The sequence below is a fragment of the Prenolepis imparis genome, unplaced genomic scaffold, assembly GCF_030444845.1.
Source record: "Prenolepis imparis isolate NDT839.2.m4 unplaced genomic scaffold, iyPreImpa1.0 SCAF_181, whole genome shotgun sequence".
Classification (NCBI taxonomy): domain Eukaryota; kingdom Metazoa; phylum Arthropoda; class Insecta; order Hymenoptera; family Formicidae; genus Prenolepis; species Prenolepis imparis.
In genome coordinates, this window is record NW_028141339.1 from 28,531 (window position 1) to 50,326 (window position 21,796).

The window sequence follows — 21,796 nt, forward strand, 5'->3', positions numbered from 1 at the left end:
ATATATATATATATATATATATATAAATTAAGAATATACTAAAATTATTGTACTAACCAACCGGGACACTAGTTTTTTTTTTACAATAACTTCCCCCTCTATGTCTCGGTTGATGACCTCTGTACTTATGTATCACCCGCGATCCATACACACTCACTCCCTCATACACAGGAGTATCTATTTCTTTTCTCCGACTAACAAGGAGAGTACCCCAACTACCAACCGAGTTTTCTAATGAGCTTTGGTGTGGTGGTAGGTGAGGAAAATATAATATTATGCCTCCAACATTAGCCGTAGATACGCAGTAGTTTTCGAGAAATCGAGGATTGAAATTAGGCGAGCACGTTATGTATCTTAAATTTAAAACCGAATGCTGCGATAAAACTTTTAAGGATGGGAGATATCTAAAAATGGTACAAAATTCATAAAAATTATATAGATCGTTTCCACTGTGATACTAAAGCTACTGTCAAAATTTGGAATTAATTCACTAACTCATTTAAAAGTTATTGCAATTTAAATTTCTGTTACTTTTACATATAATCTTATGAAGATTTGTTACTGTGATCGATTGTATTATGTTAAAAATATCGAAAAAATGGTACCATATATTTCAAATTTTGTACATGTGTTACTGAAACTTCAAGGAACACTTTTGCAAAATTACATTAACATTCACTAAACCGTTTAGAAGAAAATAATAATTAAAGTGATTAAAATGATTGAAATTTATTGAAATTCTGGCTATTTCGCTGATTTCTCTGATGTTGGTTATAGAAGTGCGGCAACGCTGGAAACAACTGAAACTCTATATAGATATATATCACAAAATTTATATATACAGTGTTAAAAAATTAGACCGACAAACTTTAAAGAGAAAAATATTTTAAAATAAAAGAGAAAATTAGTATTAACAAAAAAATGTTTATTTTGAAGTATTTTGAAGTATTTTTATTTTGAATATACATATATATATATATATATATGTATATGTATTATATAAATTTTTCCAATTTATTACTATTTATTAGTATTTATTTATTATTATTATTATTAATTAATTTATTATTATATTAATTTATTATTAATATTACACAAATACATTTTTATAGCGAAAAATAACAGTTTTATTTGAACGTATTATCAAATATTTACAAAAAATGCACAGTTATTACATATTAAAATTTTTTTACACAGTATAAAAATAATATAATCATATATATAGTATTAAAAATGTTGAAATTTATTTGTTGAACCAATCGATAATTTTTTGAACTGTCGATTCACATAATCCTTTCAAAACTTTCTTTTGAAGTTTTTCCTTGAAGAATTCACGAAGGCCATCTTTGCCAGAAACGTTATAAATATTTTCTAGAGTTTTCATTTTAAATCCGGCCATCGCTAATTTTTTGGATCGTTACTCCGATGATATCTTGCAAGGGTATCAAAGTTGACAAATTTTCACTAACTCGTTCCTCTGTTGTCCAGTACTTAGTTTTTTCAGAAAAGGTCTTTGAACTTTTTAATAAAATTTTGCTTGTTATTTTCAATTTGCGAAGAATTTTGGCAAGAATATCACAATCGTATATTGCATATTGTGAGTTCCAGAGGTATTAATATTAAGTGAATTTGCTAATCCACTTATTGTATAGGCACCTTTACCATTTTTACCTGTCACTTTTCTGATTACTTCTAATGTATCTGTGAAACCATAGATTACATCAGAAAATTCATCAATCAAAGAATATTTAGTGATTACTGTAAATAATCTTGGTCCGTCGAAGATTAGATTATGTGTAGCAATGCAGCATTTCTTTTCAAATAATTTTAGCCATTCCTGTAGACTTGCCAAAGCTATTCTCATAGAGAAAGATTGTACTTTCACACCATGATACATGAGATCTCCATAACAGTTTACTAGACCATTGGCTGCGGTAGCATTTGCAGATATTTCTTGAGTAGGATTAACATAAATTGAAAATTTATTTTTTCCATACTTTGCTGCGATCTGTAAGATATCACAATTTCTTTGAAAGCCTGAGGTTTCTAAATCAAGCAAGACAATAGGAATTTCGTTATCATCTTCTTCGAAATTGGACTCATCGTCATCTTCATCGATCGGTATTGCTGGTTCACTCAAAAGAGAACAATTACTTTTATAAGTAACACCCTCAACGTTTTCTTTGTTATGACGTAAAACAGTTCGAAGCTTTTTTAATTCCATACGTCTCTTTTTGAATGAGGTAGATTTAATTAATTCTCGCCTTTTCATTAATGCTGCATTAGTTTTTGAAATATGTTGTGAGAGATGTTTTCCTGATGACATATTGATTGTTTTAATTATTTCTTGAGTATATCCTTCTCCAATGTTTTTTTGGCCAACGGCACATGCAAATCGGAAATTAGCCGATGCAGTCAAGCATCTTGATATAGCATCTTGACTGCGGAGCTTTACTCGCCATTGTGGCATTTAATCTTTCGTTTACATTACTAGAAGCACCGCTCGAAAATTTCTCTGCATTTGAAGCAACTTTCTCAAAGATGTCTCTAAGTTCAGTAAACAATCGCTGATCATGAAAGCCACCAGGAATTATTTTGTGGTCATAGTTCTCTTTATCTTGAATGTAGCCACACCATCTACCACATTTACTGTGATCATTAAATGCATGATAAGGAATACAACGGATTGAATCTGCCATTGCTTTACTATTTCCTCGATTCTGAGCCACAGCATACATAAAAGATCGATGTAAATATGTTATACGATCCTTGGTTAATTCTTGCCGACTTTTATGAATGCTGTATAAATGCTTTTTGATTCCTTCTGATGTATAATTGACGTCTGATTGCTTGATTATAGGATGAGTGCTTGCTGCCCGACATGCTGTAATTGTGGAGCTATCATCATCTCCTATTAATACTCCAATTTCAACATTTTCTGATTGAAGAATAGCACTATCAATGACAAGTTTCTTGGCAATGTGAGGTTCCATAGCTTTCGCAGATCCGTAAAAATTTTTACGACAGTCGTGTTCTGGAGATTTATCATCTTTGCCACATTTTTTGCATTTTCGATTACATGTTGAATAGTCCAATACCATACCACTTAAATAACCAATAATAGCACCGAAACCATTCAAACTGTCGTAATTTCGTCCTGTACCTCGTGTACTCCATCCCATGTCGTATGAAACCAAAATTCTGATTACATCATTGAAATAGGATATTCTTGAGTATTAGATTCTAGTTCTTGTGAATTAGTAGTAGTGGATTCATTCAGTGATTGGCGAGGAATTAGGAAATCTGATTGGAATTCTTGTGGTCTAAATAAAGTAAAAAAATGTAAGGATTAACTATTGTTGTTACTATTGATTTAATGCATTATTTATTTATTTATTTATTTGTTTATTATTTGTTAGATAAAAGATTTAAAAATAGAGATATTAGATATAAGAATTAAAAAATAAATCTTCTGTATTCAGATAACAAAATAATTTGAGATTTTTTTCCATCAAGATTATTAAATTTAAATAGGTGTAAGAAAATCGTTCATTAGTTACAATAATTTAGCGATGTTTTCTGCTTGCTCCAATGTCAATTTTCTTTCCAACATTGTCGCATCTTTGCAGCTGTTTTTAGCCACTTTTTCCGCTGCTAATCCAACTTCCTGTTCATAATTTTTATAGGTTTTAAAATCAAAACATGGGATATTCATACAAGCGAATAATTTGGAGAGGTGTGTCCATCCTAATCCACTGTGCAAAGCACCTGAGAAGGAAATAATCCAAGAAAATAATAAATATAAATATAATTAAAATTAGAATAATTAAATTTGTATATTTAAATATTAAAATTTTCCTAAAGCAGCTTTATAGTTAATATCAAAACGAACACTACGTTTGTCACATGCTAATAGTTTTTTATCTGTATTTTAATTTGATTGAGAAGTAGACATTTATGACATCGCACCGAGAGTTGTGAACCCAATCCTCGGCGTTTCTCATTTTCGATGTATTCCAAAGATAAAGCTTCTTTGCAGGATACACACCACAATTGCCGACCAAGAATTTTTAATTCAACAATACGTCGTCCGTTTATAAAATCAGGCTGTTCTTCAATAACGTCTTCAATTTCATTCTCTACTTTTTCTTTATTCTCTTTTGAGATTTTTCTTCTCTTCTCGCCACTTTTTCGTTGAGCAATTCTTTTTTCATAAGTTTTTTTAGACATTATTTTTCCTTTCCAACGATACGTTATTTTTGGCATAATAACGCGTGAAAAATTTTTAGCTATAGATAGCCTCTAATTATGCACAGCGTGAATTGACATCTTCTTTGACATGTGAGATTGACAGCGCGCAAAGCTGCCAGCTTATGAAAAGCGACAGTGTTGTCACGTTTAACACTTTTCAGAGAGCACTCAATTATCAAGAATAATAACATTTTATAGTCATAACTTTTATAAATATAATATATACTTACATTTTCATTAATATTTAAACATAATTCATTACTTTATAGCAATCATTAACTTCACTTATGATTTCAAAAATTTATTCCGTCAAGTTGAATTCAGGGAATATTCACTTCCAAAAATTTTATTACATAAATAACAATATCAACAAATGCAACCAAAAAAAGAGTCGGAATGAAAAAATTACACTTCTAAATTAAAACTTAGAGCTGTCACTATCCTTTCAGTTGCTTATGACTTTATTTAAGACTTGCAAAATGCAAATATTTGTTATTTTCGAATTTCGGGTACTTTTGTCTCCGATTGTATCTCCTATACATCCTTAATTTAAGATACATAATGTGCTCGCCTAATTTCAACCCTTGATTTCTCGAAAACTACTACATATCTACGGCTAATGTTGGAGGCGTAATCTTATATTTTCCTCACCATTATCACCATACCAAAGCTCATTAAAAAACTCGGTTGGCAGTTGGGGTACTCTCTTTGTAAGAGAGCTACACTATTAGAATAAATAATAATAATAATAATTATGTATAAGTATAATGATTCTTATGAATCTAATTCTTCTTTTCTCGTTCTTTAAGAGCAAAAGAAATTAATTGTTTTAATATGATGCCTAATACTCTTTAATTAATAGACCCGATCTCGTTACTTCCATTCCCGTAATCCAAGATCGCACAAGGTCTCATCCCGAGCAAAAGAGATTAGATTCTCTTGCCGAAAAGGGACCACCGAGCGAACGGCCCTTTAAATAGAGTAAGAGCGACTTTCCCAGTCGTTGACCTATTTGGGCCTAAACACGTTCGTTCGGGTCGAACAGACGGATAGTCTGCCGTCGTTCGAAAGTAAATTTAGTTACGTCCTTCCTTCCGTGAGTCTGGACGTAACACTGTGATAAATTTTATATTTCAGATCAGATAATAATGTGCAAAATTAATACACATTTATATTTAGCTGAGTAGTTTTTTTTTATATTTAAAATAATAAGACAAATTCTTTTTTATAAAACAAATTTATATTAATTTGGCGCAATTTTTTGATATCATTATTTTTTTTAGAAATATTGTTTTTTTACAATAATTTAAAAACACTGTTTTTGTATAACACTTTTCACATGACACGTAAACTTGGCGCCCTTTTTTTACCTTTTTTTTAAAAAAGGTTTTTTTTTATTATAGTACTTACGTTGTCAATAATGTCATTTAATAATATCCATTTTGTGGTTGTATCTTTTTTATATAAGAGGCAATCAATATGTGAAGCACCGATATATAAAAAATGGCTGTTTGAAGGACATCTTGGATTGGCTAACTGGCTAAGCAGTCATACATATCTTGTGAACGTTGCGTCAGTCGTAACGTTGCGAATATGCCAGTAGGGACAAACTCGCTTTGCGTGTGTGCGTGCGAAGTTATGTACATGAGATCTGAAAAAAGTCTTAAACGCGAAAATATTATTTTTTTGGGTACGAATTTTTCAGTTCTCGGGATTGACTGCACCAATCATTTTTAAACTGGTCGCAATCGAAAGCTTATATTTGTATTATATAAGCAAAATGCCGTTAGATTTTTGATTATGGCTTTAGTTCTAGAAATATACCTTTGACGTTAATCGAATTTGTATACTTGCGCTACCGCGTCGCTTGAGATTTATAAAAAATAAAATAGTAATATGTCGTAAATTATATGTTACAATACCTATACCTTATCTGCAATTAATATTATTTGACAGAAATCAGCTGATATAACTGTCAAAAATATTAATCGAGTTTAAAGAATTATAACGTATTATTTAAAACAAATTATTATTTTAATCTTTTACCATATTATTATTTTAAAATTTAATTAGCAAATTAACGCTTTAATCAACTGATTTCTGTAAAAAAATATTAATCAAGTTTAAACAAACTTTATATTATCTATATAAGTAATTACTGTTATTAAGGAAGAATTGCTATTACTAAGGAAGAAACTTCCAGTTATGGAGACTGTTTTTTTTATTTTACGGCATGAGTAAATGCACAAGATTATGATGATATCAAGAATTTGTTTCTCTGCACCGCGACCAATGATGTGTAACTTTGATACGTAAACTACCGTGAATATGTGATCCTTGGACATATCTAAACCGCAACGCTCTGTATTTGAGTACTGATATCAATCTATAATCTTCTTCGCGAAATTCATAAATACAGTAGCATTATTGAATAAAAATGATATATTATTATTTAATTTATAATTAATTAAAACACATTCAAAAATTTCTTACAAACTTTGATTAATTAAATTTTGCTTATTTTCCGTTTCTTCACGCTCTAATGGTTTCCGCATTGACAGCACTAATCTTAGCTAATTCAAAAATACAAGATCCACAACAAATTATAAATATTAATAAAGAAGATATCTGAAAATGGAAATTTTGTACAAGACAAAATGACGTTTTGATATGCAAATTTTGTGATTCATGTTTGTTTTAATAATAATAGTTATGAATTATATTACAAATTACTTAACAAATGTACATAAAGTTATCGAAAATACAACAAATATCTCTGCATAATGATGTTGAAATATTTAGATGTATATAAATATACCTACATGATAAAGGACATATGCCGAATTTGTGCCATTTATACTTATAAAATAGATAATTTGTCTATTGAACATTTGATCAATACTCATCACAGATTGATATATCTTCAGAAATCATATAAAAGGAATAAAAATATCGATTTTTTTTATGAATATTATATTAATTTATATTCTTTAAATATTTATATGTCCTTTGATGTACAAATCAAAACAAACTTCAATTGTTTGACATTTAATCGTTACAAATATATTTGTGAAATATGTAGCATATTTAATGTCAATCTCGTTTAGCGAATGTAAGAATCAGATAAAACAACTCAAATATGTAATACATTTATTCAAATATAAATAATAATTTGAACATGTTTGTATTTAATTGTAAATAATAGGGCAAGAATTTTTGTATCTGCATGGTATTTATATTTGCATCCTTTTGAGTTATAAAATATTTGTGGTAATATGAAGTTTAATAATAGCAAGTTTAATAATAACACTAAATTTATTTCTAATAATTGAATGCACAATTAAAGGAAAATTTTATAATCTTAAATACAACAAATTATCTTTATCTCTTTTATTATTTATTAATTTTATTTGTATTTATACATTATCAAATATTTTAGATGCAAAGTTCTCAAACTTAATAGTTATAATGAAAACTTATTTAAACAAATAAATATTAAAGACAATAATTAATTAACCAATTAGCAATATATACACTCGGCCAAAGAAACCGGTACACTTGAAAAGTAGTAAAAAATTGTGAAAATTCAAGAATTTATAACTCAGCAAATAATTATGATATCGAGGCGTTTAAAAAACGAAAATAAAGCTTAAAGTCTGTAGTTTGAGAAAATTTTAATGCCGATTACGTGGAATGATCAGTTTTGCAATGACAAATGATAGAATGTGAACCTGCAAAACTGATGAATAGAAGGTCCACTTTCCTGAATTGCACGGCGTAAATCAGTTGACGTAGCTCAATGGGATAAAAAGCACGTAAAAATTTGAACTTTTCTCTTTAAAATGCGCTTTGGCAGAATTCGATACAATAATTTTTCGCTGAGTTATCGCAAATTGAACAAAGTCGGTTCTTTAAGGACAAATTGTGATTTAAAATGTGTATCTCCTATCTTTATCAATTCGAACCGTTGCAATTCTATTTAAGAATGTTGCATTGAATGCGGAGGTGTCCCGAAGCGAGCAAATTGTGCCGGGCACCTCGCGCAAACAAAGTTCGAGTAGGATATTCGCGGGGTTTTTGCCGGTAAGAGTTCAGCGCTACTTCCTCGGGGATCGGAGGGTATCCATGAAACAAAATAACACGAAATTATAATTATATTGACTGTTTTACGAACATAAAGTTTGTTCATTATCTATTTATCTCAGGCAGTTATTTAAATTTATTTATATTAATAATTCTTTTACATTTATCTTAAGACATTATATGTATATTATTTAACAGAAACTTTTTATTAATTCTGCAAGAATAATATTTCAAAAGTATTATATTAAAAAAGATGTTTAAACAGATATAATATTTTTATATTTGTTTTCAATATGTTTATATTCATCGATTATAATAAAAACGATATAAAATTGATTCAATTTCATAAATAAAGTATTATTATTAAATAAATATGATATATTATTATGTTAGTTTATAATTATTTTAACACATTAAATATTTCATATAATCTTTGATTAATTAATTTTGTTAATTTTTCTTTTCTTCACGTTCTAATGGTTTCCGAAAAATTGATAAAACTAATCTTATTGTTAGCTAATTCCAAAATACTCTGCGAGAATTAGCATGTTATAATATTGGCGTCTATCATAATATTTGTAACTGTGTAGATCTTTGCGTGATTTTTCTTTAATCGGAAGTGTTATCGGACACAGGATTCACAACAAATTATAAACATTAATAAAGAACACATCTGGGAACGGGAATTTTGTACAAGACAAAATAATGTTTTGACATGCAAGCTTTGTGATTGCATTTTTGTTGTAATAATAATAGATATGTGAATTATATTATAAATTACTTAAAGAATATACATAAAGTTAACGAAAATACAACAAGTATCTCCACATTTGAATGTCGAAATATTTTTTAGATATACATAAATATACATGAGAAAAGACACATGCTGAATTTATACATGTACAATAGATAATTTTTACATGCCAATCATAGAACATTTAATTAATATTCATCACAGATCGATATATTTTCAATAATCACATACTAAAAGAATAACAAAATTGCTGGTAAATTAAATATATATATATATATACATATATATATCTACAAAAATATGTATATAATCTGCGTCTACATATGCGTTAAAGACAAATCTAAAAATAAGTAATTCTAACTAAACACACTATATATATATAAAATGTTATTGTGACCACATAATGAAAAATAATAGAGAAATTCGAGACATTAATCAGATTTTAACTGTGTATATTTGTCATTTTCAACAGAAACATACATCTGTTCGCGACCTTCTTCTTTTATTTAGTTAGAATCACTTCTCGCACACGATTGGAAACACATCTTCTCGTCGTAAAATACGATAGGTGATAGTAAAGGGTACATCACATTGACAATGAAAGCAAAAAGGAACTGGATATTGAGATATTTTACATTAAAAACTATAAGTGCAAAATGCAATATTTGTCGTGTAAAATTTCAAATATTTGAAAAAATAAGACATTTCAAACAACACATGATTAATAAACATCCAAAATACTGGCAAGAACATAACGGGACACATTTAGTGTGGTGTTACTTCTATATAACAGAAAATAATAAGGCAATGTGTTCCTTATGTGATAGAATATATCGTATACCAAATAATGCTTTGAAGCAAATAAAGGAACATTTAATATATAGGCATGTGTGCCATGGAGAGAATAAAAGTGTCGGCGATTGGTTAGCGGAACACTATCAAACAACTAGATTATACGCCGATAATAAGGGGCCAAGAGTGAAAAGATGTATACATTGCGAAGAAATATATTTTAGAGGCACACAGGATTCAATTTTATTTGCGCATTTGATCTTTGACCATAACTTAGTTCCTTCACGAAGAGTAAGATTTAGAGTAAGAGCAATGTGATGGTAAATAGCACTAAAGTTTTATAATTAATACAATATTACTGTTTTTTTATCTTTTCTCAATTACTTTTGCATGCACTTTTATTCATGTATAATACGCATATTAAATTGAAATGTTACCACTTTACTGTAAATTTATAAATAATCGAATCAGTTATATAGCATAAATTTGTATTTTAAAAGTATTATGTAATATAAATGTCTAAATATCAACCGTATTTAGCTAATTTTATACTTAAATATGTCACAATTGTTGATTTATAATTCAAATATAATCACTAATGTGAAAATATATATATTTATATTAAGTAAGGATCTCTCTTTGGGGATCCGTAAAATATTTAAACTTGTATTCTCGAATTCTTTCGAATATATGAATCATAAGATGAAGTTTAATAATAACAATTTGAACCTGTTAATATATTAAACAATGCATATAATTAAAGAAGAACTTTGTAATATTAATTATTCCAAATTTTTATATTGATTTAATTTTGTATGCAAATGTAGGTTAACAAGTTGTCAAGTTAAAGATTCAACAACATGGATACAGGTTTCGAAAGAAATACTATGAGGATAATTCATTATCATGGACATTAACAATTATAACAACTTTATGTTCTAATGACTTAAATTGTCTCCTGAACAAACTAAGCATTGACAAAATAAAACGAAAACTGGCATCCTTGACAAATTTATCGCTTTATCTTTATGTATTTAGCGTAAATGATCTTATAATTATATCAAATTAACTGCAAACTTATATTTTTAAAATTATTTCTTAATTAAGCATAGCCACACATTAATAAATGTCTTTATCTAGATGTCCGTCATTTAGTATGTATTTTATATAACGTATCTTGCATAACCTATAATATTATATATTCAAAAATATATATAGAAATATAATATATATAGTGTAAAATGATCTTATAACTATATCAAATTATCTGCAAACATATATGTTTTGTTAACTGTATATGTTGTATTTTCTAATTAAGCCACACATTAAAAAATGTCTTTTATCTTGATATCTGTCATTTTTATGTATTTTATATAATATATTTATATTTTATATAACATATTTTATATAACATATATCAAATTTTATATAACATATTTATAATATAGTTTATATAAATAATTATGTACATATAAAATATTTTATATATTCGATAATTATATATATTCTACAGAAATAATTATAATAAAATGTAGTAATAACGATATACTAACTGATAATAACGATATAATAACTAATAACAATGTATATTAATAATGTATATGATAATGTATATGATAATATATAATAAAAAAAGTATATTAATAATGTATATAAATTTTTTTATAAAAATAAAATTTTAATTTATTCAAATAAAAATATGTGTTCTTATACAATGGCCGCATTCAGCAGACTCAACAGTTGAGCAATTTTCCGATGTCATTCGATGCTGATTGGCTGGATCTGAAAGTAGAAACCAATCACGTTCGATTGCTACTTAGCGGTTGAGTCTGCTGAATGCGGCCAATGCTATAAATGTAAGAAGAGAAATATAAAATTGATCTTTTGCTATATCAAACACTTGCATACATTTATTACAATTTGCAATAGTATGAGTTTTAATGTTAATGACTTAAATAATAATCTCAAAGAAGTGAAAAAATTAAGGAGCCTCTGATAAACAATCATTTGCTTTTGTCTCTTGTACATTTAGCATACAAAATTATACTTTTGTATAAACACATATTTTGTTAACTATCCATTTATTAAGGATTGCCAAAAATAAATAATAAAAAAAAAATTTTTCGTATTATTTATATCTAAAATTTTTTATAAATATATATTACATACATTACATTATACTAAATTAGAGGAAAAAAGGCAAGAATTTATTATAAATTCTGTGAGAATAATCTTCTAAAAAAGTATTAACCAAAATATTTTCGAGAGGAAGATTTTTGCGTTTATAATTAATTGATACATTCGAGAGATGCATTAAAAATGATAAAAGTAATATATAATTAATGCAATTTGTATGAATAAAATAAATGGCATTATTAAATAAGAATATGGCAGTATACATTTTTAATTTATTTAATAAACATACAAGTCTATTATGTAATATTTGATTAATAATTGATATTCCGTATTTTTGTTTGTTTGTTTTTTTTTTTTTTTGTTATAATCTCGTTTATGCTAATCATTTTGACAGAAGTTTGCTACAACTCAAACAAATCCTTCAAAAATTTGGAAAGTTTCTAACAGTCGCATCTATATAGAAATATTTATAATTATAAAAAAACATTTTTTTTTCTAATTGTTTTCTATTCGTTGGAATTATTGGCATTGGAATAACAATTAAATCATAAAATTTAAAAACGGATTGAGATTATGTATTAATAAATATTTATATACATTCCTACAATGTGTTGTACATCTTCACACCACACACACACATACACATTCCTTTGTTCTGTTACCATTTTATATATTATATATTATATATACCATTTTATATTATTTTGTTACCATTTTATATATTATATATTATCAGGGTAGTTGTAAATTAATGGACCAAACTAGCCAATAAATTTTGTTTATTTAATACAAGTTACGACGTTTCGACCATATGGTTGTGATCCATTTCAAGTATAAAGTTCTTTACGTTCGTAACTAAAATATGTAAAGTATTTTTTAACAAGAACTTTATATTTGAAAAGGACCACAACCATATGGTCGAAACGTCGTAACTTGTATTAAATAAACAAAATTTATTGGCTAGTTTGGTCGATTAATTTACAACTACCCTGTTGATTAATGTACTAGCGATATAAAAATAACTCATCAAATAATATTATATATTATATATACCATTTTATATATTTTGTTACCATTTTATATATTATATATTATATTATTATTACCATTATTTATGGAAAATGATGAAAAGATTAATAAATTAACACTATATATAATTATACATTATATATAATTATACACTATATATACTTAATTACCGTAAAATACATGAGAAATCGTTAGAATAAACGAATGTGAAAATTTGTAATTGAGACTTTGCACACAGCAAATGTTCAGTTATAATTTAAAAATATATTCAATATAATATGTTTAAAGTTTTTTCTACTTCATTTTATTATATTTTCTCGTATTATTTTCCTTCTAAATAAAGATAAGATAAAATTACCTAATCGTCATTAACACAAATATATTATGTTTATTTACACATTTTATTGATTTTATTGTATTTATTTCATCATATCATTAAAAAAATTGTAATATAAAAGATAAATTCATATTATTGCTCAATATTATACACATTTAAGAAATTACAGAAGAATTTTTTAGAAAATGTATAAACATAACGAAATATGTATAAACATAAAATAACATTTTTGACATGGAATTGTAATTACATTAAAGTTCATTATTAAAATTTTTATTATTTTACAAAATACTTAATATATAATATTACAAATATATTAATAATAAAATAATAATTATTTTAAAAATTAGTGTAAAATAGTAAAGCTAATATTTAACTATTACATTAAGTGTATTAATTAATTATTAATATTAGAAAATGTAACCATTACAAAATGTTAATGTTTATATCTTATATACATGGTTCTTCTAAAGTGAATCAATTCATTGGAAGGTGATTGGATATCCAGAAATAAAAAAATGGTTGATATAAAAATAGTTGATACAGGTCCGGCAATGCGTTGATTTTGCGGTAATGATAGCATTTTTATATTGAAATTTTTAATTGCTGTACTTTCGATATTTTTTGTCAAAATTAAAAAAAGTGATGTCAATCAAATAATAAAATGCACCTGAATAGTGCTAAGCAGCCCGAAATTTTTATCTGACTTTAATTATGTTATAAAACTCATAAAATTGTCATTTTTTTTTAATTTTGACAAAAAATTCGAAACCAAAGCAATTTTAAAGTTTAACTTAAAAATGACGTTATCCAAAGTCAACGCATTTCAGGATCTATGTTAATGATAATATTTTTACATGCTTTTGGATCCTGAATTACGAGCAATTGATTTCCACTTTTGAAATACTCTGTATATATTAACTTTAATATTCCATTTTTAACATATCTGCGTTTTAATATTTATATAACATAAAGTTGTGTAAACAATAATAATTAACATAATATTATATATACATACATATTATATGTATATATATATATATATACATATATATATATATATATATATATATATATATGTATATATAATAAACATTTAGTAAAAATTTAATTAATGTTTATATAAATATTAAAACTAAATAATATAAGAATCAATTTAACAATAATTAAATAAATTTTACATATTTACAATATAGTCAGAAGCATTCGAGAAAAAATAATAAAAGACATTATATAATAAATAATAAAATGATAAATATATGAAAAAAATATTGCTAAATTTTATATTTAATATTTAATATTTGAATCTTTTTATTACTGCAGAGTGAAATATATGTGATGGAGTTTTAATTTTTCTGCACTTGAACGTGTCATAGTGTTGCAGTTAAACATATTGTAGTTAAATATGTTTTGTTTTAATTAATGTTGTAAACTTTTCAGAAATTTCACTTGATGGTATAACTGTTCAGAACGTACAAATAACTTATATACAATATTTGAATGTAATTTTGCCATATTACGTGTTGTGAATTCATATATCTGAAATAAATATTATTTTAATGTTTATTCTTTATTAATCAGTAATTTCATCATTAATTATCTATCTATATATGCGAATTTTTCAAAAATTGTTAGCATAATTATATCAATATATAAGATATCTAACAATAAGAAAGAAAGAGAAAAATATGCGTACATTATATAAGGTCTATAAGCTGATTGAAGTTTGGAACGTTCCTGGAGCGATTATTAAAAACGCATCTAATGAACAAAATACAATACGTATATGTAGAATAGTACAATATAATACAGCGGAGAATATAATATTTTGATACACCCTGCGGAAGACACTCTTATACTAAAAAAACTGCCCCTCAGATCACAAAAAAGATTCTACTTTCGTCAAATATCATTTCTCCCATTTGTACTACTACAAACGGCAACTTCTAAGTGTTACGCACAAAATAGAATTAATACCGGTGAAATACACCCTGCGGAAGACACCCTTATACTCAAGAAACTGCCTCTCAGATCACAAAAAATATTCTACTTTCGTCAAATATCATTTCTCCCACTTTACTACTACAAATGGCGATTTCTAAGTACCACGCACAAAACAGAACTAATACTGGTGAAATACACCCTGCGAAAGACACTCTTATACACAAAAACGGCTTCGCAGATCACAAATTCTGCTTTCGCCATGTGTAGTAGTAGAGAAGTGAAAGAAATGATATTTTACAAAAGTGGAACTTTTTTTGTGATCTGAGGAGCAGTTTCTTGAGTATAAGGGTGTCTTCTGCAGGGTGTATTGTATCGGTATTAATTCTCTTTTGTGCGTGACTCTTAGAAAGCGCTGTGTGTAGCCACAGAAATGGGAGAAATGATTTTTGACGAAAACAGAATTTTTTTGTGTGTTTTGCAGTGCAGTTTTTTAAATATAAGAGTTCTTCCGCAATAAGGTGTATTTTACCGGTAATAGTTCTATTTTATGCGTGGCATTTAGAAGTCGCCGTTTGTAGTAGTAGAAGTGGTGGAAAAATGATTTTTGACGATACCAGATTGTTTTAGTGATCTGGGGGCAGTTTTTTAGGTATATGGGTGTCTTCAGATGAGTGTATCAAAATATTATATTCTCTGCTGTACTATACTGTACTATTCTACATATATATATTGTATTTTGTTAATTATATGCGTTTTTAATATTCGCTCCAGGAACGTTTCAAACTTCAATCAGCTGGTCTATAATACATTTCTGATAAAAGTAAATATTATAATAAAAACTTTTATAAATAAAGTATAAAATTTTTACCTCGTCAATTTGAGCGAAAGAATACACATTATTAACAATCACAATTAATGCTGCATTTTCACTGACTATGAATGGCTATGAAAACAAAAGAGTACGTATGGCTTTATAATTAACACATAATAAATATGTGCAATTTATTTTTATAAAAAGATGTTTTTACCTGATCTTTATACCTAAGGAAAAATTCTTCAAAATTTGTTTAAATATTCTAGTGTTCTTAGCATGTCTCGAAAGAATAGAAAGAAAAATATTAGCGATTAGAGGTTGATGTTTTTCTTCAACCAGCATGTAAAAGTTGCTGTGGAGTTTCTGTATAAACTGTAAGTACTTGAGGAGAATATTTGGATCTTCAAGACAAGTAAAAAACTCCAATATCTTATTAAGATTTCTTTGGTTTGGAATCTCGAGCCATAATTGATTCCAAAAAATAAAGTTTACAGTCCTAAAACCATTACAGTAAGCCCATTTTTGCCGCAAAATCATTGCCGCCGAAAATCTGCAAAATACAGAAAAAAAGTGTTTTATTTTTTTATATACTACGTATATCTTATCAATACTTATATGTATATTTATAGTCTCTGTATTAATAAATATTTAGAAATAAAGTCTATATATAAAATCAAATATAAATGTATATAATTATATATTATATATAAAATATGTATGTATATGTTTTCTTTCTCTTGCATAGTTTTTGTCCGCATATACAGAAAAAATAATGAAAAAATTAAGAGAAATAATAAAAAAGTAATTAGAAAAATGTTTTATAACTTCTTATAAAAAAAAACTAAAGTATTAAGAAATCTAAAAGAAGATATAAATGATATATATTTTTCAATTATTTTCATTGTGTTATTTATTCCATATATGTATACGGACAAAAATTGTATAAAAAAAAGAAACATGTGATCTGGCAGAATTAATGAGATTAAATATGTAGGGAAAAAAATTTACAACAGTGAAAATTTGTAATCACGCGGAATATATAAAGTATAATTTAAAAAGAAAATACAAGTTTCGATTTCTTTTCTGACTTACCATGTATATATGGGTGATTCTACAAAAATAGGAATTTTTTGAGGCTCTTGTATTTTTATACTTAAATTAACATTAAATTCGATTTTATTTTGAATTAAAATGAAGATAGTACTTGAATACATATAGACATATAATAAAAAAGAGGTAAAGTAATGTTTTTATTTTCAAAACTTATCTTATAAATAAGAAATTCTCAGTTCCCTGGTGTGTCACAAACCCAGAATGCAAATTATAATACATTGTCACAAAATAATTTTAAAATTATATAAAATTTTTATGTGTGATAAGTGATAACTATTGTAATTTACATTAGTCACTGATATCAACAACTGTATTATTTATAAATATGTTTTTTTTTATTTTTTTTAATTTTTATATCGCTAGTATATTAATCAACAAGGTAGTTAAATTAATCGACCAAACTAGCCATTAAATTTGTCTAAGCTACGACTTTTATCGACCATGTGGTTGTGGTCCTTATAAAGTATAACTTAAAATATTAATTACAAATTTTTTCTTAAGCGAGAAAAATTATTTCGGACCAATATTTTTCTCGCTTAAGAAAAAATTTGTAATTAATATTTTAAGTTATACTTTATAAGGACCACAACCACATGGTCAATAAAAGTCGTAGCTTAGACAAATTTAATGGCTAGTTTGATCGATTAATTTAACTACCTTGTGTATTATTTATGTTATTTAATTTTATTTTATTGATAAACAACGTTATTCAACTTTGTCCCAAGATTTAATTCTCAGTCCCCTGACATTAAAATTATTTGCATTGTAAAGTCATATACGGTCTCAGCGAAATAGCTATTTGTACCGAATGAATGAGTTTGAAGTAAAGTTAACGTACGTTAGTCATTTTTATTTATTTTTATTTTTATTTATTTCATTTCGCGTGATTTGTTATAATGAATACGTTTTGGGTCAGTCAACTTCTCAGTCCCTTGGTAAGTGTTATGTTAAAAGTTTATTGTTTTTATATTAACTTTTATTTAATGTAAATTATATATAAGTTTAACTTTTAAGTTTTCCTCAACTTTAAACCTCTATATAATTCAAACGAGATATTTTTTATTTATAAACCTCAAAATTCTCAGTCCCCTGGTTCTCAGTCCCCTGGTTTTCAGTCCCTATATTCTCAGTTCCTTGGAAAACAATATGACAGGAGACTAGGCACTAACCGGGAGATTGATAAATGTATATTGAAACGAATGTATCTTTGTATTTAAAGAGCGTTTCGCATTGTTTCTTGAAAGTTATTGGCAGTTATTTTATTATTTTACTTACTTATTCAATATTCTCCTATAAAAGAAATTTTGTGAACTGTAGATTTTTTTTTGTAAAAAGATACCAGATTTTTTAATTTCAATATAAATTTTTAAATACTTATTCGTTAATTATTTTATTTAAATCTTAGTTTCTTGGAAATCTGCCCAGTCTCCTGACCATATGTTTTGGAAAAATGCTCATAAAATCTTAAATACATATTTTATTGACTGGCCGCTTTTATAACTATAATAACATACCTAGTTTCACATCATATGCCAGTTATAATCCATTAAATATATTAAAAAGGATGTGGATAAAAATAATATCAAATAATTCCTATTTTTGTACAATCACCCATATATATATATAGACATATTTTATACATAAATATATACATATATTTATATATGGCTCCTTTTTTTCCCCAGTAATGTCAAATATAATACAAGAGTTTAAAAAGTGTCTATTCAGAAATATAATAATTAAAAGACACTTACTTATTTTCTTCAATACTTTGTGTATACAATTTGAAATGACGTTTAGCCATTTTCATGCATAAAGGATTACCGAAAAGACATCCCCATTTAGCAAGTTCTTGTTTTAGATGTTTATCAGAATCGTTGGTGGTGGGTATCGTTTGATCGTACGTAAGCTCTTCTATATGTTCAATCAGGTGTTCTATTTTCTCTAAAACTTCCTACAATTAAAAAAAAATTAAGTTTTTCTGTTCAGTCATTAAATTATTTATACATACAATATAACACACACACACACACACCTATGCAAAAAATATATATTCTTATTAAGTAAAACTACTTCATTTCCGTAAGTGATTAAAATATACTCCGGATTAATCAATTTTGATAATTTTCAAATTTTTGATAATTTAGTATTTTTTATGTTGTTTAAATACATAGAATTTAAATATGTTTATTTCTTATGTGACTCAACATTTTATTAGATCATCACAAAGAAAATAACAGGTATACAATTTTTAATTTGTTAACGAAGATGTTATAAAATAAATGGTTTTATAAGTAAGAAAATTATCATATAAAATGTATCATTTTTTTAAGTAAGAAAATTACCAAAAAATGTATCATATTCACCGCTACTGTTATCAAACGTAAATAACTATAAAAATAATGCGTTATTTCTTGATGTTAAAAACTTTATAATAAACAATGCAAGACAATACCTTCAAATGCATACGATGTATCCAAATTTTTGAATATGCAATTATATTTGCTATGTATTCAAAAACTTTAATCATGGGATACCATGCCACGTAATCTTTCTCTTGCCATAAATAGCTCGCGAGTTCCCAGAATATGGAGAAATCAAGTTTCTTCTCTATTGCAAGATTGAAGGCGTCATCGATTATTTGCGCTCTATTGAGAACATGTATATTTGTATATTTTTTAGACTTTAAATAACGTGCAATAATTTGCCAATTCTCGGGATCATAGTTGACGCGATAATAACCTATTATTAAATAAATATATTTTATCGATTATTTTTATCAATATATGTAATAAGAAATATTTTGAATTATATGTGTATTTCATTTTTTCATATTTTAAGCACGTATAGATTGTATTAAAAATTCAGCGTATTTTTTATATATTATTAATTCCAAAATCATATTACGCCGTCAAACAAATTTTTAAAAAATTGAAAAATTAAACAAAGTACAAATTTGTTTAAATTTAAATTGATTTTACAACTTACAAAAATAATACTTATGCAAAGTATGTTTAATCTTAACTTTAGCGGCAATATTGCAGTATATTTAATGCAATATTATTATTTGTATAATATAAATACGTGAAATATAATTTTAATTCTTATAAAAAGTATGAGAATAAAAATATGTAATGAAAATCGATTTTTATGTAATAAAAAGATAAAAATATTTAAACATAATTATATTTTATTGATATTTACCAATTTGTTGTATGTTAACAATAACCCAATTAGAATCATAATTGACTTCAATTTCCAATGTTGGACGTGACTGCGTTAAACAATGATGAATATTCGGTGGTGTTATGTTAAAATTGATGTTCTTTTCATCGGTATAAGTCACAGGTATAAAATATGGTTGCTGATCCAATTTGTCACGAAACACTTTTGATATCATCACGTAACTGTGAGCAGATCTAGTATAAGTTCGTGTCACATTTAGCACAGGACAATGCTCCTGCATAATCCAATTATCCATAATCTGTATTATGTTCCGATCGTACTCCTTAGGATTCAATTTATTTATGGCAGTCTGCATAATGTTTCGCATATCATGGGGAATTGTGGTATTAAAGTAAGTAAATCTGTAAAATTTAACATTGTGAGACAATAAAATAAACACTATATACCTATACATATAGATAAAATTGATTCATATCAGGAAAGATAAAATCATAATTATTCATTTTAATGCATTTAGCTTGAATATGACTTTTACTTTCAGTCACAGATGACTTTCTTAAAAATTATGATGTAAAATACGAAATAATTTTCTATTAATATTTATACACCATAATATTTACAATGTACCATAATATTTACAATTACACACCGTAATATTGTACAATGTTTTTAATATAAGTCTATAATTATATATTTACTATATATAATAATAATATTATTAATAATATATATACATATAATAATAAATAATTCTATATGTTTGCAGCTTTTGATGTTAAGTGTGTTCAAACGTAGACAAAGATTTCATTGATGGATTTGTAATTTTTTGTGTATGTTGAGGAATTATTTTTGTCTATACAACTAAATCTTATTTTGCGTTAAATAATTACAAACTCATATGAAACCACATATTTATATAGATATCATATTGCAAGCACATTGAAAGCAATGTAGAATAGACCTCGTATAAATTTCTTTGATAATATTATTGCAAAATATTTAATTAAATATGTCATATATGTAATGATTCTCTAGATACTTATTACTTATTTGAAATGTAAAACTGAAAAAGCTGTTGTTGATAATATGATGTATATTATATTGCTAACATGTGTAATATATTTTATATCGATTGATATATATTTTACTGTATATAAATTTAATTTTGCAAAATCAAGTACACATCAATAAATAGAATAAAATAATGAAGATAAATATTATGCCTACTATAACTTTAATCCTTAATTTAATTACTTTTATTCTTTTATTATTAATAACTTGAATATTCCTGTATATGTGTACATTTTTATTATATTATTCATCTTATTTGTTTTTATTTACTTTTTTGTTAACAGTA

General features: G+C 26.1%; 2 protein-coding genes and 1 pseudogene across 2 annotated transcripts; all 3 read right to left on the reverse strand.

Moving 5' to 3' along the window:
• Positions 1-2,402: 2,402 nt before the first annotated feature.
• Positions 2,403-3,182, reverse strand: LOC145947900 (uncharacterized). The gene has a single exon (XM_083057671.1). It carries the CDS (start codon positions 3,180-3,182, stop codon positions 2,403-2,405), a length of 780 nt encoding a protein of 259 aa, XP_082913797.1.
• A 374-nt stretch (positions 3,183-3,556) lies between these two features.
• On the reverse strand, positions 3,557-4,266 carry LOC145947901 (uncharacterized; annotated as a pseudogene).
• Positions 4,267-16,645: 12,379 nt separating this feature from the next.
• Positions 16,646-20,734, reverse strand: LOC145947902 (aminopeptidase N-like). Its single transcript, XM_083057672.1, has 5 exons — positions 20,458-20,734; positions 19,709-19,995; positions 19,008-19,207; positions 17,233-17,251; positions 16,646-16,690 (listed from the first exon to the last, which is right to left on the reverse strand). The coding sequence occupies exons 1-5, from the start codon at positions 20,732-20,734 to the stop codon at positions 16,646-16,648; spliced, it is 828 nt and encodes a 275-aa protein (XP_082913798.1).
• Positions 20,735-21,796: the final 1,062 nt, after the last annotated feature.